General features: G+C 33.5%; 4 protein-coding genes and 1 pseudogene across 10 annotated transcripts in view; 2 read left to right on the forward strand and 3 right to left on the reverse strand.

Moving 5' to 3' along the window:
* The window catches only part of LOC7483771 (protein DA1), a 5,772-nt gene extending 4,029 nt beyond the window's left edge, over positions 1-1,743 (forward strand). For 5 of the 6 annotated variants that reach the window (XM_052450726.1, XM_052450725.1, XM_006386457.3 and 2 more), the window contains 4 exons: positions 216-278; positions 388-506; positions 785-843; positions 1,070-1,743. In XM_052450726.1, coding sequence (XP_052306686.1) covers positions 216-278; positions 388-506; positions 785-843; positions 1,070-1,377 — 549 coding nt within the window. In that variant the 3' untranslated portion in view covers positions 1,378-1,743. The remainder of the gene's footprint in view (positions 1-215; positions 279-387; positions 507-784; positions 844-1,069) is intronic. The other variant, XM_024596102.2, reaches the window with a different exon arrangement.
* A 36-nt stretch (positions 1,744-1,779) lies between these two features.
* On the reverse strand, positions 1,780-4,100 carry LOC7462914 (lysM domain receptor-like kinase 4; annotated as a pseudogene).
* Positions 4,101-13,451: 9,351 nt separating this feature from the next.
* On the reverse strand, positions 13,452-15,153 carry LOC7483772 (probable galacturonosyltransferase-like 1). The gene has a single exon (XM_002302433.4). It carries the CDS (start codon positions 14,899-14,901, stop codon positions 13,840-13,842), a length of 1,062 nt encoding a protein of 353 aa, XP_002302469.1. The 5' UTR covers positions 14,902-15,153; the 3' UTR covers positions 13,452-13,839.
* Positions 15,154-20,168: 5,015 nt separating this feature from the next.
* LOC7483773 (uncharacterized) lies at positions 20,169-21,828 on the reverse strand. The gene is made up of 2 exons (XM_002302434.4): positions 21,641-21,828; positions 20,169-21,121 (listed from the first exon to the last, which is right to left on the reverse strand). Exon 2 carries the CDS (start codon positions 21,097-21,099, stop codon positions 20,416-20,418), a length of 684 nt encoding a protein of 227 aa, XP_002302470.1. The 5' UTR covers positions 21,100-21,121; positions 21,641-21,828; the 3' UTR covers positions 20,169-20,415.
* Positions 21,829-22,410: 582 nt separating this feature from the next.
* On the forward strand, positions 22,411-25,635 carry LOC7483774 (probable 1-acyl-sn-glycerol-3-phosphate acyltransferase 4). Of its 2 annotated transcripts, none has more exons than XM_024594708.2 (4): positions 22,411-22,641; positions 23,866-24,483; positions 24,677-24,807; positions 25,114-25,635. In XM_024594708.2, exons 2-4 carry the CDS (start codon positions 23,909-23,911, stop codon positions 25,524-25,526), a joined length of 1,119 nt encoding a protein of 372 aa, XP_024450476.1. In that variant the 5' UTR covers positions 22,411-22,641; positions 23,866-23,908; the 3' UTR covers positions 25,527-25,635. The 2 variants fall into 2 exon arrangements, with proteins under 2 accessions (XP_024450476.1, XP_024450477.1); XM_024594709.2 differs by having other exon boundaries at positions 22,412-22,641; positions 24,232-24,483.
* The last annotated feature ends 63 nt before the right edge of the window (positions 25,636-25,698 follow it).

Raw genomic sequence — 25,698 nt, forward strand, 5'->3', positions numbered from 1 at the left:
AAATAAAATATTAAAGTAAAGAGAAAAGGGAAACACAAATAATCAATTGTCCTTCTGTCTACATCTCATCGAGATATCATTTTGAACATACTGAATGAGTAAAAAATTGAGAAATTAATTGTTCCATGGATTTTAGTATTGGAGTTCCTTTTCAAGCAATACTTCTGCTCTCTAATTCTTTTAAGTTGGTTTTGTAATTTCTTACTCTTGAACAGGGACATTACCACATGCCAGAGACTAGAGGACTTTGCCTTTCTGAGGAACAAACCATTAGCACCGTAAGAAAATTTTGGAATCTTTCAGTTGCATTTTGTAATGGACTGATTCATTTTTTATTTCTTTAGTTGGCACTCAGAATTTTATATTGCAATGGCCATGGATCATCAGGTATCAAAGCAGCCAAGGTTTGGAGCAGGGAACCGAGCCATGGGTATGATGACAGAGCCTTACAAACTGACACGTCGTTGTGAGGTTACCGCAATTCTGATTTTGTATGGCCTCCCAAGGTATATCTTTAGATCACTTTTCTATTACTCTTTTATCTGAGGGACCCGTGTAATACCAAAGAACCAGCAGATAATAGGAAATAAAAATGAATGTTCATTGTTTGTATGCAAGTATCCACAATTTATAACAATGGGATGCAGTGAGGAACAAGAAAATAACGCATCTTCATTTCTTTGATATGCTGCGTGGATATATTCTTGAAGATGTTTTTTATGCGTTAGTTCTGTATTGTAATACAAGGTGTTTTATGCTTGTATTGAAATCTTAACCAATACAGGTTACTTACTGGGTCAATCCTAGCTCATGAGATGATGCATGCATGGATGCGGCTGAAAGGTGCTTTTACATCCTGTGCTCTGTACAGTCATTTTTTTTATATATATATATATATTTCATATACTGACATCAAGATTTGAGATTTGACCTTCAAATGATGGATTATTTTTGTTGTAGCTTGCATAAGAAAATGTAAACTGATAGTTTGTCTTAAGCAATTGCTTCTTTAACGTATTTAAGTCTGTTTTTTTTTTTTTAGATTCTGACGTTTTCTGTTTTCCTGAAGGTTTCCAAACTCTCAGTCAAGATGTGGAAGAGGGTATTTGTCAGGTGCTTGCACACATGTGGTTGGATTCAGAGCTCACACCCACTTCAGGAAGCAATATCGCATCATCCTCTGCATCCAGGACAACAAAAAATGGTACAAGATCTCAATTTGAGAGAAAGCTTGGGGATTTTTTCAAGCATCAAATTGAATCAGATACTTCCCCGGTTTATGGAGATGGATTTAGAGCTGGTCAGCAAGCAGTGCAAAAATATGGTCTCGAAAGAACACTTGATCATATACGAATGACAGGGAAGTTTCCATATTGAAGTTCTAAACTAGAAGTAGTCCTTGCACAATATGACGTCCCATGTTGAATCTCACACCTTGGTGCATGGAGATGGATAAAGAGCCAACTAGAAAGCAGTGGACAAATAGGGCCCTTGAAGGACAGCAGACCTTATTAAGATGATAGGGAGGTTTCCGTATTAAATTCTTGAACAGTGAGTTCTCACAATACTTTTCTATCCATAGTTAAAGCTAGGCCTTTTCCAATATGAGCCCAGGGCTGAAGCATAAGCGTTGATTCTACAGAGAGGAGCTTCACGAGAGCTGATTTTTATGTTTTGTAGGCTGTAAAGACATTGAATTTTTTTTTTGGATAAATTAATAATCTCATGATGGAATTCCATTCATTCATCTGTCTTCACTTTGGAACTCTGAAATGGGAAAAGCAATTTACTGGAACAATTACCTTCATTTTGTACATGTTAAAAAAAGAACTGGTGGGGATACAATTACAGATAAAAAACCTACATGCTTATAACTGTTATTTTGAAACGGCTCCTGCTGTCCAATTAGTTTCACCTGTTGATGGACGCCATAGTTGGGCTGCTTCATCAACTGAGTAAAAAATTAATGATTATGATTTCAATACATTTGCCTGAATTTTCAACAGAATTGATATCACTTCCTCCATATTTGGCCTACTTACTGGTTCTTTCATCATGCAGGCTGCGCTTACTTTAGTCAAGCATAAGACGAAGTCTGTCCCACAAATTCCTTTTAGACCAGGATCAACATAGAAATCTAGCTCCGCTTCAGGGTTTTCTTTCTCCATGATAGAAACTATTGCCGTTGAAAGTAGGCTTTCCTTTCCATCCTGTGTAAAAACAGCATCTTTCCCTGTGATTAGTTCCAGCAGAATGACTCCAAAAGCATAAACTTCGATCTTGGGAGTCCCTTGTCCTACCCCAACATACTCGGGCGCCATGTAACCTCTAGTCCCCACAACATGTTTTGTCAAGGCAGCACTTGTTTTCCGTGTTGCTGCTCTTGCAAGACTGAAATTTGAAATCTTGGCCCCTGGATTGCCGTTTAAAAGAGCATTGCTGCTTTTAATGTCCTGGTGCACGGTGCACATAAGCAGGTTCGGTGAAGCTGTGAAGATAGTAAAGTCCATTAGCAACATCCAGAGCAATCTGAATTCTCTTTGTCCAATTTCCACTTTCCTTGGACTTTTTACAGAACAGCAATTCTCTTAGGGACCCATTTCCCATATACTCCAAAACAAGATAGAAACAGCCAAGATTTTCGCACACACCTTCAAGCTTAATCAAATTGAAGTGGTTGACCCTCTTCAGAATGTTCACTTCCTTTATAACATCTCTACTCATCTTCTTAACAGCTAAGATCTCCCCACCAAACTCTCCGCGATACACAGAACCCTTTATTCTACTTTCGAAGCTGAATTTTTCAGTAGCTTTCTTTACCTTTTCAAATTCGAAGAGTTTCAAAAGTTGCTCATAGCTTGCAATTTTGACACGAAGGTCTTCTCGCACTACCAGTTTTCTTTCTCTACAACTCCCTGTAACCAAGTCTCTTCTCTTTTTGCAAGAGAGGAAGACGATAGCTGTAATGATAATGACGGCTAGCAAAGAGCAAGCCCAGCAAACTCATAAAGTTTTTTCTTTGATCTTCTATTTCTAGGACTCAAAGCTGATGGGGGAGAAGTGTCTGTGTTGTTGTGAATTACAGTTTGTGAACTTTTGTAGGCAGGGGATTTAGAATTGTCGTGTCAGAAAAAAGAGTCAGATTTTTCCCATACCATTTGCATCAAGTATACTCTTCGTGCTTGCATTGAATCTGTTAGCAATATCGGGAATTTTATCATCTGAGCTAAGAGGGTAAGCTGTTGTGATAGAAACATCTCACAACTTAAAAGTTTAAACTTTTAGATGAGGTTTCAAGAAGTAATTTATATTATTCTCTAATACATCTTTTAAAGTGAAAGCTCTTTAAACTTGAAACTTGTATAGATCCACTTTACCTTGTACTTAATTTTTATCAAATGGAGATTATGAGATTCGAACTCGTGACCGCTTGGTTATCAAGATTCTGATACCATGTTAGAGAACCATCTCAACTTAAAAATTTAAGATTTTAGATGAATTCCCATGATATAATTTATATTATTCTCTAACAGCTACTAGATAATTTGTTCCTCTGATCATTTGATTCGTTGTCCGGCAAGCACATCGAAATGGCACTTGCAGTTGCTCACCGGCAACAAATGATATTCACCATGTGTATTCCTGCGCTTAAGCGCAGCGCAAGTAGATAACCCTCGTATAAGTGTCATTCGCTATAACATAATAGGTTCCACGAGTAGTCGTGACCTGAATTGTAGTGTTGGCCTGATAATATTGGCCAAAACAAGAACAGTTTACCGGAACAATAACCTCTTTGTTGGTAGGGAACTCTGACAGCCTTGTAACGTAGTTGATTCTAGCCAGCTCTTCTTCGTTTGCCGACGTGAGGACTGAGATTGCAGGCACCGAGTGAAGAGAAGGTTGAGATTTGAAGATCAGAAAGGCCTGGCAAGATTGGCTCTGGCCATTGCAGCTGTAAAGAAATGCAGAGGATGGTCCTGTCTCATCACTGGCGTTGCAGTCTAATGCTGAATTCTTCGAGTAGTTTTGTTGAGCTTTGGCGTGTGAAGTGAGAAAGCTGAGTGCGAGCAAACTAAACAAGAAGTTAATCATGGTGAACATTTTTTAGGTGAGGAAACAATGATGAGTAGACAAGAAATTCAGAATTATGAGAATGATGAAGAAGATGGATTGTTGCTTGCTAGAAGTATCAAAATAAGCGCGTTAAGAATTAAAAAAAAAAAAATTCCTTGAAATTGTCAGGTTTCGTCGACTTACTATATAGCAACATTCTGGATTTAATATATTTTACTATATTAAAAAATATATTTTTATATATATAAACAATAAATAAATAAATTTAACAATAAAAATAAACAATTAAATTATTAAAAAATTATTTATTCTAAAAGAAAATTAAAGGCTGTTTAACAAATATGCTAGACATGTACGGGCATGGAAGATGAGCCTGCGCTCTTCAACTAAAGGAAAAAATTCAAGCACTAGTGGCTCTTGAAGGCTAGTCCAATGCACATGGCAAATTTTTTTAATGGGTGTTAATACGGATGATCATTTTTGGTTTGGTTCGGTTTTTATTAAAAAAAAATAACTAAACCGAATTTTTTTATAAAAAACCGAACCGAAACCGGTTCAAACCGACCGGTTTCGGTTCAGTTCGGTTATTTAGGACAAAAACCGGTTCAAACCGGTTTGGCTCAGTTTTTTCCGGTTTGGCTTGGTTTTTTCAGTTTGGCTCGGTTTTTTCCGGTTTGGCTCGGTTTTTTTCCGGTTTGGGTTCGGTTCGATTCAGTTTTTTCGATTTCAGGCTTATAAAACTGAACCGAACCGGTCGGTTTTTTTAAAATTTTAATCTGTTTAATCAGTTTTTTTCACGGTTCAGTTTTTTGGTTAATTTTTTTCTGATTTTCTTGGTTTAATCAGTTTTTTGGTTTTTTTGCTCACCCCTAAATGACAACATTTCATATATTCTAAATTTTTTTATATATAGAATGTACTACACGTAGTACGATACATCATCTTCTAATATAGATTTCAACATAGCCGAAAAGTCAGATTCAAGTTTTAAGATACTAAAACTCTATTTTTAACCCTTTTTTTTTTTAATCTATATTTATCTAACAAACATAGTAGAGATCTTATTAAATTCAATATTAACTCAAAAGCACTCTCAAATTGATCTAAAACTCAATATTAAATTCAATAAATAAATCTTTTCGAACCCTGATTTATTTTTTCTAGTAATATGAAAAATCCAAACAACTTAATAATCCTCTCTATAAAAAAAATATATTTACACGAAGATTAATCTTTTTGGTGATCGAAATGTGCCCAACCAACCTTTTTCTCTCTCTTACCATTTTTCAGTAAATTTTTCTCTCATCTCACAATACTTTGGGAGTGAAATGTGAAAAAAAAACGAGTTTAGGACCGAAACTTAAAATCCTAAAACTTCAGGGACCAAATAATGTGTAAATTGAAACTTGAGGGACCAAATTAAAGTTTTTCATGCCTTTGGAACATTGGGATTTGTTTTTTGTTGTTTATCTTAGTCCTTGTTCTTTTTTTTTTACTAGAGCTTAAAATTCTATTTCGTAACATTGATCATTAATATATTGTTAAAATATTTCTTGAGATTGCAAAGAAATAAAGTTAAATAATCAAAATGAAAAAAAAAAACACTATGAAATGAGTAGTGTAGTCCATAGTGTTTTGAGTCTAAGTGAACAGTGACTAACCTGTTCAAACACTCTAACTCTTTTAGTATTTTTAGTTAGTTATCTTGCTCGTGCTTTAAATCAATATTTTTTTGGAAAAAATTTGCAACCATTATATCAAATGGTGTAATGTATTGTTGTGGCTATGATATTATCATAGAAAATAAAAAAAATAAATTATATAGATTAATTTCTAATAAATACAATATTAAAGAACTAAATAAAAAAATGATGGAAAAAAAAAATACACTCTCCAGTGAATAATGCTTTGAAAGGAGAGCTAGGACTCCAGCAATTTTTTAAGTTTTTGTTAACACACAAGCGCGCGCGCGCACACGAAGCAACTATCTACGCGTCACCAACCATATCATTGAATACACTGACTTGTTTATTCATGCTTAGATTGCAGTCTTCGTTGATGAGCAAATAGGAGTCCGGTATCTGGTAAATTGCTACAAGAAAATGTTAACATGCACTTTAACTCTGTATTGATTCTGTATCAGATGGCCCAAAATCTTTTTTTATCATTAATTCTTTTGTTAAGAATCTTGAGTTTATCTTGTTTATAATCGAGCATGCCAAGGGGGTATTCTGATGTTGATCAGCTTCCACGAGAACGTAGGGGAGAAGTGGGGATTTGCGTGATCTTTATCAAAGAATGCGTTCTTGCAGGTAATTGCTAACCTATTTTAATGAATCGTGTTTACTTTATCTGTTTGCAATTGCAGTAATCCAAGTCACAGTGTTCTTGGTCTTATGAACAGGTGATGGATTGGATGCTGCAGATAAGAAGCACAAGCATTCTACCATTAAAGCCCGAAATTACTATCTGTGGGTTCTGTCAATTGTGGATAGACCTGCAACTGTGGGTTCGTATTCTGGACAAGCAATGAGAAAATCGCTCAACATCGTCCTCATGACTGTATCAAACTTTAGCACCTGTGCTAGACATTGCTAACGTTACAGCTCAAAAAATAACAGATGCACACTACGCAGCACATTGTTGCAAGGTGTTGAGTTTGTTTTAAATTATGAGCCAAAGCGACAAAAGAAATACATGAAGAGCACCAAAGGGTCAATGACAAGCAATGTTGAACTTTATTGAACTTGGTTCAACATTGCTTGTCAACCTGGTTGATATAAAAATTTATACTTTCATTATTGAACTTTATTTCTTTTTAATTTCATTATTGCAATTTATGTTAAAATGATTTAATGTATTGAGATTTATTTTGATTTGCATCTTTTTACGTATTTGATGTGTTATAGAATATTTTAATATTAATAAAAAACAAGGATAAAAAAATTTAAAAATTAAAATCAGGATTGTTTTCTCAAAAGGAATGGAAATTTTCATTTTTATTCCTTGGGTTTCAAATTATATATATTTGGTATTTGTTGTTTAAGGGATTTACGTTTCGATGTGAAATTTTTTTTTATCATGTTTAAGTTCTTAAATATTGAGGGAGAAGAGAGAGTTGTCAGAGACAAATAAAAAGGAGAAAAAAGTATCTGGTAGGCCCCTTTGTATCCATAAAATAAAAAAAAAAGAGGCTAAAAAACAACATTAATAAGTTCATTTAAAAAAAAAGTTTAATTAAGTGGTTTTTCTATTTAAATATATTAAAAAAATAGATCGAAACCGTAATTTTTTTTATTTAGTTTGATTTTAAGTTTATGAACTGCTTAAAAGGTGTTTTAAAATTGAAAATATTTATATTAAAATTTATATGATGATTTTTAGGTATTTCTAAATGAAAACAATTAGAAAATGGGTAGTTACTTTAGTACCGATTTCAATAAAAAAAAAAGAGAGAGTAGAAAATGGGTTTTATTGTTCAAAAACTGTCACCTTGATATTCCAGCCATAAAAAATGACTAGAAAATGTTCTAGCATATAATGTATTTTCTATTAAAATTTATAAAAAAATCAAGAGTGGATGGTTTTTTTTGTTGAAAAAAAACTAAACCAAGTGTAATCGGGCTCTTTCAACTTTGGCCAAGTGCAACGGCCTATAGTTCTTAATTTTCATTAATTTTTTAATTAAAATCTTAATCAACACCCCTTTGTCTCGTTTTTTTTATAAACTTTTTAGTTTAGCTTTTTTTAAAAAAAAATTGTAATTAATCTCTTAAATTATTTTCATAATTTCATAATAGTTGAAAGAAATTATTGTTATTTATATTCAAATTTCTTCCTCTTATATTTTATTTCAGATAAATTAGTTATATTTACATGATATATTTATAAAAAAAACCATTTGTATGTAACGATAAAAATTAATCTCTAAAGTAAATAAAAAGATAACATATAAATAAAAAGGATATTCAAAATAAAATATTTGCATGCACCTATATATTTTATTTTTTACAATGAAAATCAAATTTTGATCGATGTAATTTATATATTTTTTAATTTATTTTATTAAACTTGGACATTATATTTTAATTTTTCAAATAAGAAAATCATGATATAAAAAGAATATTCATAACATGGATGCTTTATTTTCTTGTGTTAGAAGCTAATATTGAATCATATTCAAAGCACAGCAAGGGTGCTCTAGCTTCGTATAATCTATTATTAAAAGCTTTAGCTCCTTTTTGTGTTTTTGTATTTTAAAAGTGTTTTTAAAAAAATTTGAATTTTTTTTTTTTTTACTTAAAATTAATATTTTTTAGTGTTTTTAGATCATTTTGATGTGCTGATATTAAAAATAATTTTTTAAAAATAAGAAATATTATTTTAATACATTTCTGAGTAAAAAACACTTTGAAAAGCAACCACAACCACACCCTTACATCAATTAAAATCCAAATTATGCCTATAGTAGAGACAATAAGATCGCTAATATATGATGAATATACTGGTTATTTATTAGCAGTGAAATTATAAATGATAGCAAACGCCAAACGCACATACTTGAGGAGCATGTGCGTGCATGGGCAAGATTTATTAATATCTACTCCAATAATTAAAAAGAGGAAATCCTATTTGGGAAAGTGGAGAGAACAACGACGATGGTAATGCTGGCAAGCACAACGGGCTCCTTTCAAACGCGTTGTCATAAACAAAACGACGACGTGATTTATAATTTTTCATGGATTAAAAAATGATTTCTCGTTTTTTCTTCTGAATTAATTAACAAGTTATAAATATTTTCTCTTTTGGTATATTATATAACTAGGATCCACGCTGTCCATTTTGCAAGCAATCCACGACAACTTGGAGAATGGAGACCCGAAAAGGTAGCACCGGTGTAGGGTCCACGTTGCTACTCTTCATCGTATGCCGTAAAAAGACTCGTCTACTTCAAGAACGCCACGCGTCACATAAGCGAAAACCGCCAAGATCCAGCTATTTGTGACCTTCCGTAGCCTTTCTTTTCAACCGACACTTTAGTGTTTGACAAGTTATTATTGGTTTAAAATATAAAAAGAAAAAGAAAAAAGAGAAATTCTTACAGAGTGGCGTTTTGAAAGTTCTCCGTATACCACATTATTATTATTATTGGACAGCGAAAGTTATTTTTTAAAATGTATTTTGTTTGTAGTTGTATTAAAATAATTTTTTTTATTTTTAAAATTTTATTTTTAATATTATCACATTAAAAACCGATTCAAAAATAAAAAAAAAGGTTAATTTAAAATAAAAAATTAAATTTTTTTAAAATCACTTCTTGACTGCAAAAACACAGGACATGATATCTATAATTTTGTTTTATAAAATAATAAAAACAGTAATGATCTACTACCCATAGATTCAATTTTCTTATAAAAAAATCATTTATTTATTTATTTAAGTTTGGTTTTCGTTACATTATGAAACTCTCCAATTCAATCCTCTCAGATGTCAACTAACTGAACTGTTGTGACAGAAGCATTTGCCCTGTATTTAATTGAGTCGGGCTGAACGAGATGGAAAGGAACCTGATCTTGATTTTTTTTTATTTTTTGGAATTTAGCACTCATGAAAATAACACAGTTTGCTACTCGCCAAATTTTGGCCAACCCAGTTTTTCCCAGCCTTTCAAGTCCATGTCACATAAGCCAACTCAATAATTCACCATTCAAAAACACAATTTTAAACTCATCTCCCCAATATAATTAAAAAATCAGCACACTTCACAATCACAATTCATCAAGATTAGCAATTAACAACTCTTAATTAAATATAGTAAGAGTTCATATGATGTTTGGAGGAAGCATTAGAGGAACTCATTAAAGGAACTTATGGGGGAAATCCATTGGAGGAATCTATTATGAGTGGAGGCTGTATTTAGAAAATTTTTAAGTGGTGGAGAGTAACCCATGAGGGGTGTTATTGCACTAGGAAGATCAAGCTAATTCATTCCTTGGAGAGTAATGTTATTGCATTAAAGAGATCTCATGTCAATCCTTCGGAGAGTGGTGCTATTGCACTTAGAAGATCTCATATCCCCTGGATATTGATCTAGGAAGATCTCACACCCATCCTTTGGAGGGTAGTACTGTTGCACTAAGAAAACCTCATACCAATCCTTTAAAGAATGATGTTATTGCGCTAGGAAGATCTCATATCATCGTAGATGTATTTGTAGGCGTTGTTGTGGGTGTACCCGCTAGCGTAGAAACGTGGGGCATTGTTGTAGGTGTTGTTATGGGTGTACTTGCTAGCGTAGCCATGGCATAGCTACCGCTGTGTTAGCATTTCGTTAGCCAAAAGACTTTGGAGAAATAGGAATGAACTGGCTTTTTGTTCAGTTCCTACAGAAGGCGTCAATGATAAGATCATAAAAACTTCAAGTAGCTTAAGAGCAAAGCTTATGTGTTGGATAATTGATTATTTTTTTTGTTCTAGTAATCTCATTTATTCTCCCTAGCCAAGATGATCAATAGTTTATACCTGCAAAAGGTTCCCTTATGTATATTTTAGGACTTTCAAATACTTAAGTAAGTATCTTCTTAGAAAGAAAAAGTGCAATGATATTTTATAAAGATAGACTCTAAAAATATATATGCTAAAAATATTGAGAATGAAGAGATTTTGAACTTGAAGCTTGAAGGATTTCTATGATATTTATAGCCCATGAGTCTTGTCCTTTTATGGAGAGCAAGGGCTAAAGAGTTATTTCATCCATGTGATATTGTGAGATGTATTCCACTCAAAATAATACATATTGGATTAGTATAAAATATTGACGAACTCGCGTAGAGGTCCCAAAAAATTATCGAGGGAGTGTTGGGCTTAAATGAGTTGTCTAAGCTTGTTAGGGTTGTAAAATAGACCCACGCATGCTGCCTGGGCCCATGGTCATTTAAGGGTTTTGAGCCCATTAAATTTAAATTCATCATTTGAAATTTATTTATTGCACTTGTAGAGTCGTATCAGTAGGCAAAATGTCTTTCTAGCCTCAATAATCACTTCCACTCGAAGGCAAACAATAATAAAAAAAAAGCCTATTGAATCACTATTATTGTGATCATAGGTATGTAGAAAGTTGATTTTCTCCTTTACGGCTCATTTGTAGTTTTTTAAAATGGTTTTCATGAAAAGTAAAATTTTAAAATGTTAATTATTTTTTAATAATTGACAATGTTATAAAAAATGAGTTTGAATACATTTTCTAATGTTTGACTATGCCATGAAAATAAGATGGAAAATCACTTATTAATGTTTTATTTTTTTCAAGTTTATCTAACATATGATTTAAAATGTATGATTATTGTATAATATAACATGTTTTGTTTCCAAATGTATTTTCTAGAAATATTATCAAATTAATATATTTTTATATTGTATATTAATATATCCTAATATATAATTTCCTATATTAGTAATTTATTATTTTTTAATAATATTATTTTTAAAGTATATATATATATATATATATATATATATATATATATATATATATAATGAAATGATACAAACCAAGTCAAATCCGGATTTGGCCTTAAAATGTCTACTGACTAATTTTACGAGAAGAAGCATATCTCTTAAACTGTACGTCAAAACAAGCTGAAATTTTACAAAAAAATGTTAGACACATGAAACTATATATTGGGTAAATTTTCAGGTCAAAATAGAGTTCGGGAACATATTATTTCAGAAGGTTGAAGTTACTAGACAAATCTGTCATACTAGACCTTTGTGTGTACTGTTTGGGACATATCTGGAGCTACAAGTAGAATGTTGCTACGATTCAACTTCGGATGGAAACTAGATATCTCAAGCTTTCCAGTCATATATGGTAGGCCCAATAATTCATACAGAATAGAGAGAACAATGTGTTTGAAGTAAAGACTGAAAATCTGTCAAGAATGTGTGAAAATTATATATTCGGGCTACATGGAGAAATTTTAGCATGAAAACTTTGTTTTTATTATCCCATTTTATTTATTTATTTAATGTTGAATAATTATTTTTAATTTAGATTTTTTCTGACTCATTAGATATTGTTTAGGAGTTTATTTTATTATTGAATTTATGTTAATTTATTACTACTTTAGGTCCATTTACTTGCAACTCAAAAGAGGTCCATTAGGGTTAGTTAGATGAAACTATATTATGTTTTTTTAGCTACAATTTTCAGCAGCAAGTTGAAGGGTAAATGTGAGTTTTTGTTTGTTTGTTTGTGACAAAACAACCTTTTTTTTGCAGGGACAAATATCATACACTGACATCTTGAAGATTAACTGACTTCGTAGCGTTATTCGTATACTTAGAGTTCTTAGATACAATATTCTCTTTGGGTCCAAGTCTTTTTTCAATGCTTTTGGTTCTTAGGTATAGGGTTACCTTTTTGTCAAGGTTCTATAAACCTGATTTTTGGCTTTCTAGATTGTTATCTACTTCATTGGGGTTGCTTGATCATATGATCAAGAAGTTCGCATCATGAAATATTGTACCACTTTAGTTTTTAAATCCTAATTGGAAAGTGTTTAATAATTTTTTAAACCGAAAAACACTTTTCTTCATTTAAAATTTATGTTTTCTTTTAATCAAAAAATGAATTTCATTGATCGGTTTATTATAATATGGCCAAACATTAAAAAAAAAACTTAGAAAAATGCTTTTAAGAAAAAAAACACTTTTATACAAATAAACAAGCTAGTGTAAAGTTGAGATTCATAAACGATTTTTATACATATTTCTATGTTTACATTTATATGATAGAAAATTATACAATTTTTAGTATATATAATCTTTCTATTAGTAATAAGCATTAAGAATATATTATAATAAAAGTAAGCTTACTAATAACTCGTTTATTATTCTAATAATTATTATTTTTTAAAATGTTTTTTACTTGAAATATATTGAAATAATTTTTTTTGTTTTTTAAAATTTATTTGTGATATCAACACATCAAAATAATCTGAAAACATAAAAATAATAATTTGAAGTAAAAAAAATTAAATTTATTTAAAAATATTTTTAAAATATAAAAATAAACAGGCTTTATGCAGTAACTTCATTAGCTTAAATTTTTTTCAGAAAACGAAAAACAATTCCTTTCATTTATCACGACAGTAGTGATGTGATGCTTCCAGCCATGAAAATCATTTTTGGTGCTTGCAAGTGAGAAAGAAGGATGTCACGGTTCAATCAAATTCTACAAATCAACCATTGGCAAAAGGTCATTATCTTAATTGATTGAGGATCAGGAAATAATTCCTATAGTATTTCCTGATTAAATTATGGCATAGAACACAGAAATAACTGAAACAAACATTATTTACAGAACACTTTAACTCTTATTAAACAGAATATTGATTAATGAAACCAACCAAAACAGCTCTTTCACTATACAATTTGATTACAGTTAATCACAAATCCGAGAGGGGACATTCATGAATCCTTCTCTGTTTTTTTTTTGGGTGCAAATCTGGATGCATATCCTCCTTATTCTTACTGCACAATTGAGACGTCTGTTCTGTTTAATGTATAGACCTCTGTATAATTTCTACAAGAACATACCTAAATCACTCTTGAATTCACAGTAACATGGCCTTTTGTCAGAGACATGCTCAGATTTTTGTCTCTTAAAACTCTTCAAGATCTCTCCTGGCACTAACATCTTCGAATCCATGAGAGCATAATTGATGAAACACGGTAGTGATTCACGTTCTTTCAATGATCTTTTCAACAATCCAAGGCAAATGGAGTCTGCAAGAGATCATAAGGTGCCCAAAGAGCATCCAAAGGACATGGCCGATTCGCGTCAAGTCTAGCCCATGGCTTCCCTTTACCACTCCAATGTAAAAGACTAGCAGGACCAGGATGCAAATCTCTACAAAGTCCTTTGAAATTATCCCCACCAAGCCCATGTTGATTCCACCGATGATCAACTGGCACTATATCGCCTGCAAAAACTAGCATGAATGGTGGCAGTGAACCCAACTCGTAAATTCTTATTCTCTTCTGTAGTTCCATCCATTCTTCAATCTTTGTTGTATAATCTCCTTCCCTCCATCGATCAAGATCGATTACCATGACACCAGTGTTAAAGTAGCAAGGTTTTCTATCCGCGAATGTTAGTGATAAAGAAGGATTGGACCAGAAAGTCGGAGTGAAATATGAAGTGAAATTTGCATTGCAGTATTCAGGTGCTGCAAGAACTGATTGTTCACCAAGCGGGGTAGCTGCTAGCTTGGCAATGTCATCGACAAGAACCAGGTCCGAGTCAAGGTATACAACTCGTCGGACGCACAGAGGTATGATATTGGCTAAGTAGCTGCGAGCGTAATTCAGAGGGCAATCGAGAGCTGAACGGATTGATGTAGAGATGAGTCTCGACACCGATGAATCGTCGAAAGTATAGACACGGAAATTGAGGTAAGGGAAGGAGGATGAGATGGTGGCGCGTAAGAGTGACGTGTTCGCTGAGGCAGAGGCGACGAAATGGAAAGCTATGTTTTGGGGACAGGAAGTGTGTTGCAAAACTGAGAGAATTGCTGCCATGGATCCGCGGATGTAGGCTGTGTCTAATGTCATTGCCACGTGGACGGCGTGCTCGGAGCAGAAGATGGTTTTATCACCATCTGATTCTGAGTCGGAGTCTATTCCATCTTGATCAATTGAATGGCAATCAGGGGAGTTGTAAAACTGGGGGGCTTCTTTGAATTGCTGAGTGATAGTAGCGGTGGTTAACGAGAGAAAGAGGAAGAGTAGTGTGAGTTTGTGGATCAGTCTAGGCATAAGCATGTTGTGTTTTCAATTTTCAGATTTTTTTGAAGCTGAGAAAGGGAAATTATAGGTGTTGAGTTCATATGCAGGTGGGAATGGAATGGGACATGTAGCTCTTGGCTATGGAGTTTAATTATTGTTTTTGAAGAGCTAAAACATGCTCTTGGCTTGGTGATATAGTGCCTGTGCTGCTGCAGGGGAGCTTGGTCAAGAATTTTCTAAGAGGGACTTGCTTGCTTTCATATTGGTTTTAGAAGGGGTTTTTTAGCTTGACCTTTTGGCAATGGGTCGTTTATGCGGTCCTATATCCCTTTCAGCATTTACTATCTGCTTCTTGCTTCCTTTTTTTCCAAAAAAAAAAAAAATCTAAAATTTGCTTGCTTCTTGTGAATTTGGAAATGACAGCATGGATTTTCAGCAAAATCATTGGCGCTTTTGGGTCCATAAAATCTTCCGATCCATGAAATCTTACGAAAGGAATTAATTAGATATCTTTAGTTTAAAAGTTTTTTTAAAAAAATATTATTTTAATAAATTTCCAAAAAAAAAACCAACCAATAACCTCGAATTCCCCTCCAAATCATCTAAATCTTAGGGGGTTTAAATTCCTATCTTCTTTTTTTAGGGCAAGTTAATGCCTTGCACAACTCCACATATGGGGCTACCATCAACAGAGAAAGATAAGTTAACACACATTTGAAGTTAATATATAGCCTTGTAGTGCTTGTGCAATCAAATGCAACAACAATTCACTAAATTTAGTGGCATTTGACAGAAAGGTATCTTGTCATTTTCTGAAAAAAAATGAAAGAAAAATGTTTATGCTTCTTTATGCTAAAGAAAGATCAACGCGGGAGCGCTGCCAGGCGCTATATATTATGATATTTCAATCTCCTTTCCTTTCCTTTCCGCGCATTGGGCTCTGCCAGGGAGGAAAAGGGAACAATAATGCTAATTCAGAAGAAAATGTTTTGTTATTCATAGATTCTTTATTATCTTTTGTTGCTCCTTTCTTTTTCAAGAAAACAGTCCACGTGATAATTAAGACCAGTCCTTGTCTTCCCAACTAAAAATATGCATAGCAATGGTTATGGCTGTGTCGTTGATGCTTCATCATCGCCACCTCTCTCTGCAGAGATGTGTTCAACCATCACATTCTAAGAAAACTGTGTCTGAGCAAACCCTCAAGACTTTGGACAGTCTTCAAATGCAAACATAGATGATAAAACGCGAGCTTTGTTATTACGGGCCTCGTACGTAAGCATTGGATTTTGTGTTGTCAAATCCCAGTTTCTTAATTCATTACAACCTCGAAAGACTCTGCATCCAATGGATTAATTTGTTAGAACGATCTTTTACAGACCCCTGTGATTTCATATATATATATATATATGAAACCTTGAATAAAATAGACCCCCCAAATAATAAAAAAAACATTGAGGATGGGACTGGAAACTTGTACTATCATATGTTTACGTGGGGTGCTTACCATAGAGCAAATTTACAGGTCCAAATTTTTCTTAAAAATAATTTGTACACGTCAAACAAATTTTTTCTAACAAAAATGGATATATTTTTTAACATTATAGTAGGTCATTAGTAAACATTATCTTCTTACGGCTAAGATTCCATGAAACGTAAGTTTTTTTGAATGACACCACCTGAATTATATATATATTATTTATTTCAGCCAGCACATGGATTGTAGATGTTTTGATTAACATCTCTGATCCATCCATATTAGCCATTAATATTACATCAAGTAATGTGTTTTCCTAAACAGAATCACCAAAAAAATCATATTTTTCTTTTATATAGAAAAGCAGAAGATTGGTTTTCTTGGTGACACTTTTATCATATTTTAAACTATATTTTTTTATTTTACGAAATCAGGGAGTATTTTTCAAAATAGCATTTTTTTTTAATTTTACGAAAGGGTTGTGGATTATTTGCATCACCAACCATCGTATCCAAGTTCTAGTTCTCCTGGTTATACGTCTCTTTTACTTTAAGGTGATGCATGTCTTGAATTATTCATATATTATTCCTAATTATTGATACAAAAATTAAAGAAAAGGGCACTTAAGCTAGCTAGCGAAGTAATACCATCAGCCTAAATCCTAATCTAGCGAGAATAATGGATTGTATGAGTGTGTGTTTCCCAGCAAAAAGATCCAATATTGTTTTTGAATTGTATAATGAAGACGGTACCCATTCCTGAGCTCTAAAGTTTTAATAGCTTTAATTGGACATGCTTAGGAAATTATGAAACTCGAGACCAACTCACAGGTATCTTAATATTTAACACTTGGCTGTCTCTTTTACGAGTAGTATGCTATTATAAACTCGTGTCAACTAATTCGAGTTCTTTAATTCTATAGAGGTCGTCGAGGTGATGGAGGAGAGCACGGACAACTTAGATCTCGTTTTGCAAATTAAAGGGGCAGCTGTAAGGCATGAATTACACAAGACAAGTGCACAAGTTCATGCTATGTATGGTCATGTCATAATCACAGAATGAATAAATTCAATGAAACCATCCTGAACAGAGGAGAAATCCCCACTCTTCCCACCATCATCATCGGCTTACATGATTATTAATTTCAGGATTCGTGGGATCAAGCTGACCCGAACACCCACATTTAAAATTACAAAAAACATATTCCTAAAATGTCATGAACAGCCAATTTTACTGCTAAACATCTTAGGTTCTTTCGATCGAGGATTGTGTAAATTATAGGTGACGTAAAGGCAAGGCAGAAGATAGATTGTATAAATCTTCTCTCTAATGGTCACCGACACCTGACCCACTACCAAAAACGTGTGCGGGTGATGAGGCAGTCAATAATAGTTGAATTAAATGAGGAGCACATGCTTTATGCCCTCGTCTACCTAAATAAGTCGTCTTAGTTATTATATTGCCAGTGTCAGTCTATTATTTTTAGGTTTTACTTCTTACATAAATAATTGGATTGATAAATTCATCTTTTTTTCTAATCGGAAAGCGCCAAGGATTTTGGATTATACATTGAGGTGATACTCTATCTACTATGACAAGGTTTATTATAGTAGTGTCTTCTGTTTTTTTGTTTTACCTAATTTTAAAGAACAAATTACAAATTACTTGGTTAGTGAAATCATTTTTATTTTTTATAATGGATATATATATAATTGTGCTTCAAACCTTAATTTTATAAAAAACTAAAATAATATTATTTTTATTTATGAAGACTTGCTTTTCATTTATTTTATATATATAAATTTATCTTATAACTGTTCTAATCAAATATATATTTTTTAAAAATTATTTTTTAAACATATATATTTTTTAAAGCAATAGCAAAAGTTATAAAATTACAAACACAAAAAAATTTGCGTTCGGTAAGAATTAAATAATTATAATAAATATATAAATAAATTATATTAGATGTCTCTTTCTTTTCAAGATATAGCCTACCCAAAACCATGGTTGGGTCTCGTTTTGGCCAGACCTAGAGTATTTCAAAACCAAACCTAGGGTATTTTTATTGAGATATATTTGATGTTGGCATATGCTAGCCCAATGCATCTAAAGATTTAAGAAAATTATACCTATATTTTTTCTTAATATGTGTTATAAATATTATTTTTTCTCTAATAATTCAAATGTTCAGATAATGTTCAGATAAAAAATAATATTATTTGTGCTATAAGTATTATTATTTTTATTATAACTCAAAGTATTGATATAAAAAATATTATTATGTGTTTAATCATCCTTGAAATTCTTAATATAATTATTTATGTTATGAATATTATTATTTTTATTATAATTCTAAATATTCATATTAAAAATAATATTATTTTTGTTATAAATATTATTATTTTTATTATAATTAATATTATTAATAAAATAATTAATAAATTTGAAAAAAAATATTATTATTAATATTAAAAAATATATAATTTTTTATATTATAAACTTTTACAATAATTTTTATGAAAATAAATACGAGCCCATCAAGTCACATAACGCGGAGTAAGTACTAAATGAACGACCACTTGGAAATAAAAATTCTCCCAAACGCGAAAGTCTGAATTCATATGCAATTGTCTAAAGTAAATCGCAAAGCTGTCTTTGTAAAATTACAATACCATAGGGTTCTTGTTGTCATTTAACCAAACCTACTGTTTGCAGCGAATGAGGTCTTTTCGTGGATGGTGAGAGTGGAATCTTTGTATCCAGCAATCAAGGAAAGTTAAACCTGATGAGACTTGCATACTATCCAGAGAGCATGAGTTATCAACATAACCCTAAAACCTTCTTAGCTCTCCGTGCATTTAATGAAGGCTCCAATAATCAACATGATGCAAGCATAAAACAGTAAATAGATTGGCAAATAAACACTAAAAATCCTCCATAATACCACATCAGGGAAACTATCAAACTTCAACAATCTTCTGATATCCCTAAACTCCAACGTAAACAACAGCGTGCAAAGTCTGACTAGAGGAGCTCATCCCAAGTGCAAGTCCACTAAACTTCCCTCGACAAAACCTGCATGCATGATAACCACAATCGCCCTTTAAAAACGTCGGAAAAGCTCTCTTCTTTCTCTTCCTTTAAAATTCACAAATCACAGAAACATCGATCTATATTTAATCCTTTTCAGATATGCCAGGTACTGAAAGCATTGCTGGATTATAGAGCACTGCACTTTCTGTGAAGTAAAATCAAATAACATCCATTCACTTAATAAACACAATTCACAGGAAACTAGCAAGCAAGAATCCGGTAGCATTGCTAAACTCTACAACTGGGACCTTGCAAAACAAGAACAAGAACAGGGGGATGCTGCCAAACTCAGCAAGTCATCCACAAGGCTGTCTGTACTTGTAATATGCTTATATTAAATAAGCATTAAAGAAAATTTCCTGAGTACGCTACACAAATGAGACTCAAAATAAATGTTTCATAAACTACGCAGTATGAAGTGACATTTATAAAATACCCCTGGATTTGAAGTTATTTCTTGAACTAGCAGACACTTTAGCATGTCAGTGAAATGCAAGAAATTCTAGGTGATTGAACCGGATGAGGCTCAATCAGTCAAGGAAAATTGGAAAAGAAGTAGATAAAAACTGAAATCACTTAGCTGAGGAGCAAAATTTTGAAATCAAGCGCGGATTTGTGGCTCAAAGCAGACATATTTAGATCTTGATATGACAAGCTGCAAGAGAATGTAGCGTGGATAAGCTAACATACAGTATCACAAGAGGGCTCAAACCCTATGGAAAAGAAGAGATAAAAACATTACAGCAACATCGTTTTACTCCTAAATCTTGCAGCAAGAAAAACACGTAGGTTGAGTTCCGTGCACTTATGGCACACAAAAGAAGCTACATGATACTGGTTATGGACAATTTCCTCAATATGAGAAAAGGTAGAAAGGAAAAGAAAAACACAAAATGCACTAACAGATTTACAAAGACTTGGATATGGACAACCATAAGCATCTGTTAGCAGTTTAAGCTCCGAAAGAAGACTAGCTCTTATTGCCAAATAAGAGCAAGGAAAACACAAAAACCAATAAACAAAAGCAGCCTCTTCAGGTAATAATCCTGCTGTCCTTGACCATGGTGCTGACGATATCCATGTGGATGGCCGCCATGAAATGAATTAAACCCATAAGGATAGCCAGCAGGACCATACATGGCAGCATCAGGAAATCCATGCACTTGAAGGTTAAAAAGTGAAGGGATAAGACCACCAAAAGCAGCAGAAAATGTGAAATTCCCAAGCCTGGCAGTTGCCATTGGTGCAAAACCTCCCAACCCTCCCATAAATCCAAACCCATGCTGGCCAAAATGATTTGGTTCTGGAGGAGGAGCAGTTTCAGGTCGCTGTCCTGCAGGACGGTTGGGAATATTAACACCAGGAATGGACTTTGATCTCGGGTCAGTCGACGTTTTCCCTCTGCCATACAAAGGAACTAACTTCTCCTCTTCCACTAGAGCCTTACAAACCGGACATTCCCGGGATTTTGAGTGAAAGTGAAGCCATTTGTAGAGACAAGGCCAGCAGAAAAGATGGCCACACAAAGTTACAATCGGATCCTGAGCTAAGTCAAAGCAAATATTGCATTCAAAATTACCAGCATCACCATTTCCATTGTTGCTAGTAAATGAAGAGTTATGAGGAGCCCTGCTAGTCGATTCCCCAAACCCACTTGCCATCTCTCAAAACCCAGCCAAGTCCCTACAAATCACATCAAAAAAAAAAAAAACCATTAATCAATACCGTACCAGCTCTTAAAATCCCCCAAAAGCACAATTTTCACAAATTTGAAACCTTAATAGAGCAAAATCACGATGCCGAAGTAAATGAACAAATCATAAATGGTAAAGGGCTATATTCACAAACGATAAAAGGTGAAATTTTTTTTAGAAGGTCAGGAGGGTTTTGTTTTGCAATTCCAGATTTTCATGCAATTGGCAATTTTACCATGGCGTCAATTTCAATAAACCAGACAGCAAGTTAAATACAATTCAAGCCTCCAGATTAGATTCATGACAAGAAAATGAAATCTAATAAACTAAAAACACCAAATCCTCAGATATCTCTCTCTCTTAATATAATAATTCCGGGTCGCCATAAACAACATCTAGATCCAGACTAATACAATAATTCTAGAAGATCGACACATTCACAAATCAACAAAAGTGCAAAAGGGAAAATCTGATCGGAAGAGATTAAGAGAAGAGAGAAATTACTGACCTTTTTGGATAGAGATGCGTATCGATTGAGTCAAAATGGGAAATGCCAGAGACTACGCAAATAAAAATATAAAAACAAAATGTAAAAAAAAATCATTTTGACTGTGAAAGAAAGAAAGAAATCTGATTTTTAATTTTATTTCCTTTTCTTCTACGCCAAAATTTTGCCCCTGTTGAGGCCCCGGTGATGCTGCATTTGATCCATCTACTTTTAGTTTATTTTATTTGGTCCTTTCCTATATTTTTTTATTTTATTTGGTCCTTTCCTATATTTGTTTTGGAGACATCAGGAAAGGAATACCATTGGACTTGGTTTTTCTTATGGATAAAAAAAAAAAAAAAAAGGAAAAACTACTTTATACGATGAAAGACTTATTCAAATTATTCAGCTTTTTATATTATCTTGCCCTGGTTTTACTTTCTTTGTTTTTTTAATAGGAGATTATGGTGCAATGTATTTTTAATAGATTTTGTATTCTTTTAGTTTTAAATTATTATTTTTTGAATAGTTTTAATATGTTGATGTTAGAAATAAAATTTAAAAAATAAAAAATACATTATTTTAATGTATTATTCTAATTATTTAAAAAAAAATGATTCTTTTACTGTCATTTCTTTCTCTCTTTTTTTGTTTAATTAAAATAAAAATATCTTGTTCAATCCAACGAGCCATCCGATAGTCAGCATATCATTAATAACATGTACCTAAAATAATTAAAAATAATACTTTAAAATTAATTCAAAGAGCTTTCTGTTTATGTACCAAAACCGAGCTCAATGAGCTGGACCACCACCACCACTTCCTAATAGTGCGATGTGATGTGATACCTTCTGTTCCCGAATCTAGATTCCAAAATTCTTCCTGTTCTATTGCCTTTGCCTTCGTATTGTTGCCTTGTAAGAATATGCCTACACTGTTCTTCTTTCTTTCGTCTTCTCGCTAAAAACTCGTTCTTCGAACCCAAACTCTTTTCGCTGTCTGTTCTCTCTACAGATACACAGGTAACTCGTCTTTCAATTCAGCTTTCCTTCATTTCACAGATCGTTTTAGAATTATGCTGCTGTTTCTATACATGTGTATATATTTGAGGCATGGATTGATGGAGCTTGTGAATTTTAGATTCCATTTTAATTGTGAATCACGTGTATTAGGAATGTGAATTAATCTATCGGTTTTGTGTTTATGTTGAGAGAGTGGGTGCTTGCTTGCTTAAGCTTCAATAGCTTAACCAAAAAGGCATCTTTGCTCGTTTATGGAAATCAGGAATAATGGGGTTGGTAACGCAACGTTAAAATAATTGTCTGTGATAGCTAGTTGTAGTTTTAACTGACGATCAATGGTGTTGTTGAACTGGAACAATTGACGGGCCAAATTAACTCACGGGTGTAAAACAGTGAGAATTTTAGGAAATTCGAATTTCAGTGATGACCATTATTTTTGATGCATGGCCGCTTTTTTTTATTGATATTAATGGTCTTTTCTATGGTCCCGAAATAATAAGTTTGGAATCAATACCTAATTAATATACGACTGTCATTAATCAGGTAAACTATTATAACAGGTTAATGCTACTGGTTTGAATCATGCTTGAAAACATTTGCAAGCTTTGGATGACTGATTTAACACATAGTAAGGATAAAACACAATGGGGTCCATTTTTCGGGGAAAAAACGGGTGCACCACCTAAATTTGTGCTTCCAGATTAAGGGTCAATTTCCTGCTCAGGGAGCTTGGCTATCTTAACTGAAACTCTGGTTTACCCCACCTTTTTTTTGGTTAAGCATTTAACAAAACAGCACCGATAGTGTTCTAGTGCTAGTGTCTTAATGTTTTTTGTTTTCTTGGTGATGTGAAAATGGGCTGTTTGTTCTAGTTGAGGAACTGGCCTCAACTTGATATTGTCTGTCATTGTGCAGCCAAAGAATATCTATTTCACTGACATCCAAGAGCCTCGCTAACTGTGGTTTATTCGCATGAGAAGGTTTTTATTGAAGAAAGTATGCATCATTGTTTAGCTTCTCGTGACTTTACCTTCGATTAGCCTGAGAACTGGAGTTCTTGTGTTGTAACTCCAGTTGGCTGTTTGACAATGAGAAGCACCATGGTGTTATGTGCTTGTGCATTTTTTCTATTTTCTGTTATCATTTGGATATTTAGCTTGTTCTTTGTAAAATGATGAGGTTAAGGGATATCTCATTTGACTCTCGAGGCACATTGTATTGCAGCTGGCTTTGGGAGGCAGGTGGTTTTAATTGAAAGTGGAAGGAAATGGAAGAAACTTGCAAGCCTCTCGAAACCGATGATAGACTAAAGCACCACCCTTTAACTCCTTTTAGGTTGATAAGGGGTCTTATATGTTTGTTGGTGTATCTTTCTACTGCTTTTATGTTTCTAGTATATTTTGCACCTGTTGTGGCTGTCCTGATGCGCCTTTTCAGCATCCACTATTGTAGAAAAACAACCTCCTTCATCTTTGCTATTTGGTTAGCTTTGTGGCCCTTTCTATTTGAAAAGATAAATGGGACCAAAGTTGTATTTTCTGGAGATTTAGTTCCACCAAAAGAACGTGTTTTGATAATTGCTAATCACAGAACTGAGGTTGATTGGATGTACTTGTGGGATCTGGCATTGCGGAAGGGGTGTCTGGGCTACATCAAGTACATTCTCAAGAGCAGCTTGATGAAACTACCTGTCTTTGGTTGGGGATTCCATATTTTGGAGTTCATTTCAGTCGAGAGGAATTGGGAAGTTGATGAACCTACCATGCGTGAAATGCTTTCGACTTTCAAGGATCCTCAAGATCCCTTGTGGCTAGCACTTTTCCCTGAAGGAACTGATTTTAGGTACTGTGTTTCTCCCCTTTAATCTCTTTGATTATTCAATGTGCAGGTATGTTTACCCGAATTATTAAGCTTAATTTTTTAAAAAGAAAAACATGTCAGCATCATGACTGACTTTCCTATTCTGGCTACTAACTAAAATCGGATATCTTACATAGAGTAATTGATGGGCTCTCCTGTTTTTAATTTTTGGCAGTGAACAGAAATGCCAGAGGAGCCAAAAGTTTGCCAATGAAGTTGGACTTCCTGTGCTTAAGAATGTGCTACTTCCTAAAACAAGGGGTTTTTGCGTATGCTTGGAAGTCCTACGGGGTTCCTTGGATGCAGGTTCTTTTTAAGTAATTTCATTCCTGTCAGTGTGATGATCATATGCATTTGATAATATTATTTGTGTTTAATCCTCTCAAGCAGAAAAATATACATATTCGATTCTATACTGTTTTAGAAAGTAGCCTGTCTAGCTATCAGTGGATCACTGCTGCTAAGTATTATGGTAGTAGTGCTGGAATTCTTGCAAGTTCATCCCACTATCACAATCTCTGTTTGCATGAAGAGAACGATTCTGTTTTCCCCCTCTTTTTATTGCTCCTTCTGACATTTATTATATACTCGTCATGTTTCCAATGTTTGCAGTTTATGATGTGAGTATTGCGTATAAGCACCAACTGCCTACCTTTCTGGACAACGTATTTGGTACTGATCCCTCAGAAGTTCACATTCATGTTCGGCGCATCCCAGCCAAGGAGATCCCAGCTTCTGATTCTGAGGCTGCTACGTGGTTAATGGATAGGTTCCAGCTCAAGGATCGTTTGCTCTCAGACTTCAAAGCTCACGGCCATTTCCCTAACGAAGGAACAGAACAAGAACTTTCTACACTGAGATGCTTGGTAAATTTTACTGTGGTAATTTCATTGACTGCATTTTTCATTTACCTTACACTTTTTTCATCCATTTGGTTTAAAACATATGTGAGTTTAGCTTGTGCCTACCTTGCTTCAGCTACTCACTTTAAATTTCGGCCATTACCAGTTACGAAATTGTTATAGCATTGCTTAGTGCAAGAAATGAATAGTTTTGCTATAGAAGATGGTCAAAATTACAGTTAAGGTCTCTTGTGAACATAGAAGCAATATGATCAAATGTTCTATTTCTGTATTCTGTTCTGATTTATTATTTGGGCAACATGACAGAACTGTTTACTGACTGGGTTTTTAAAGA

This window comes from Populus trichocarpa, chromosome 2, assembly GCF_000002775.5.
Source record: "Populus trichocarpa isolate Nisqually-1 chromosome 2, P.trichocarpa_v4.1, whole genome shotgun sequence".
NCBI lineage: Eukaryota > Viridiplantae > Streptophyta > Magnoliopsida > Malpighiales > Salicaceae > Populus > Populus trichocarpa.

Bases quoted from the DNA above. Each gene is read 5' to 3' on its own strand.
- LOC7483772 (XM_002302433.4), bottom strand. From the start codon at position 14,901: ATGCTTATGCCTAGACTGATCCACAAACTCACACTACTCTTCCTCTTT.
- LOC7483773 (XM_002302434.4), bottom strand. From the start codon at position 21,099: ATGGCAAGTGGGTTTGGGGAATCGACTAGCAGGGCTCCTCATAACTCT.
- LOC7483774 (XM_024594708.2), top strand. From the start codon at position 23,909: ATGGAAGAAACTTGCAAGCCTCTCGAAACCGATGATAGACTAAAGCAC. The intron at 24,484-24,676 runs GTACTGTGTTTC...AATTTTTGGCAG, and splicing joins CCTGAAGGAACTGATTTTAG to TGAACAGAAATGCCAGAGGA. The intron at 24,808-25,113 runs GTTCTTTTTAAG...CAATGTTTGCAG, and splicing joins ACGGGGTTCCTTGGATGCAG to TTTATGATGTGAGTATTGCG.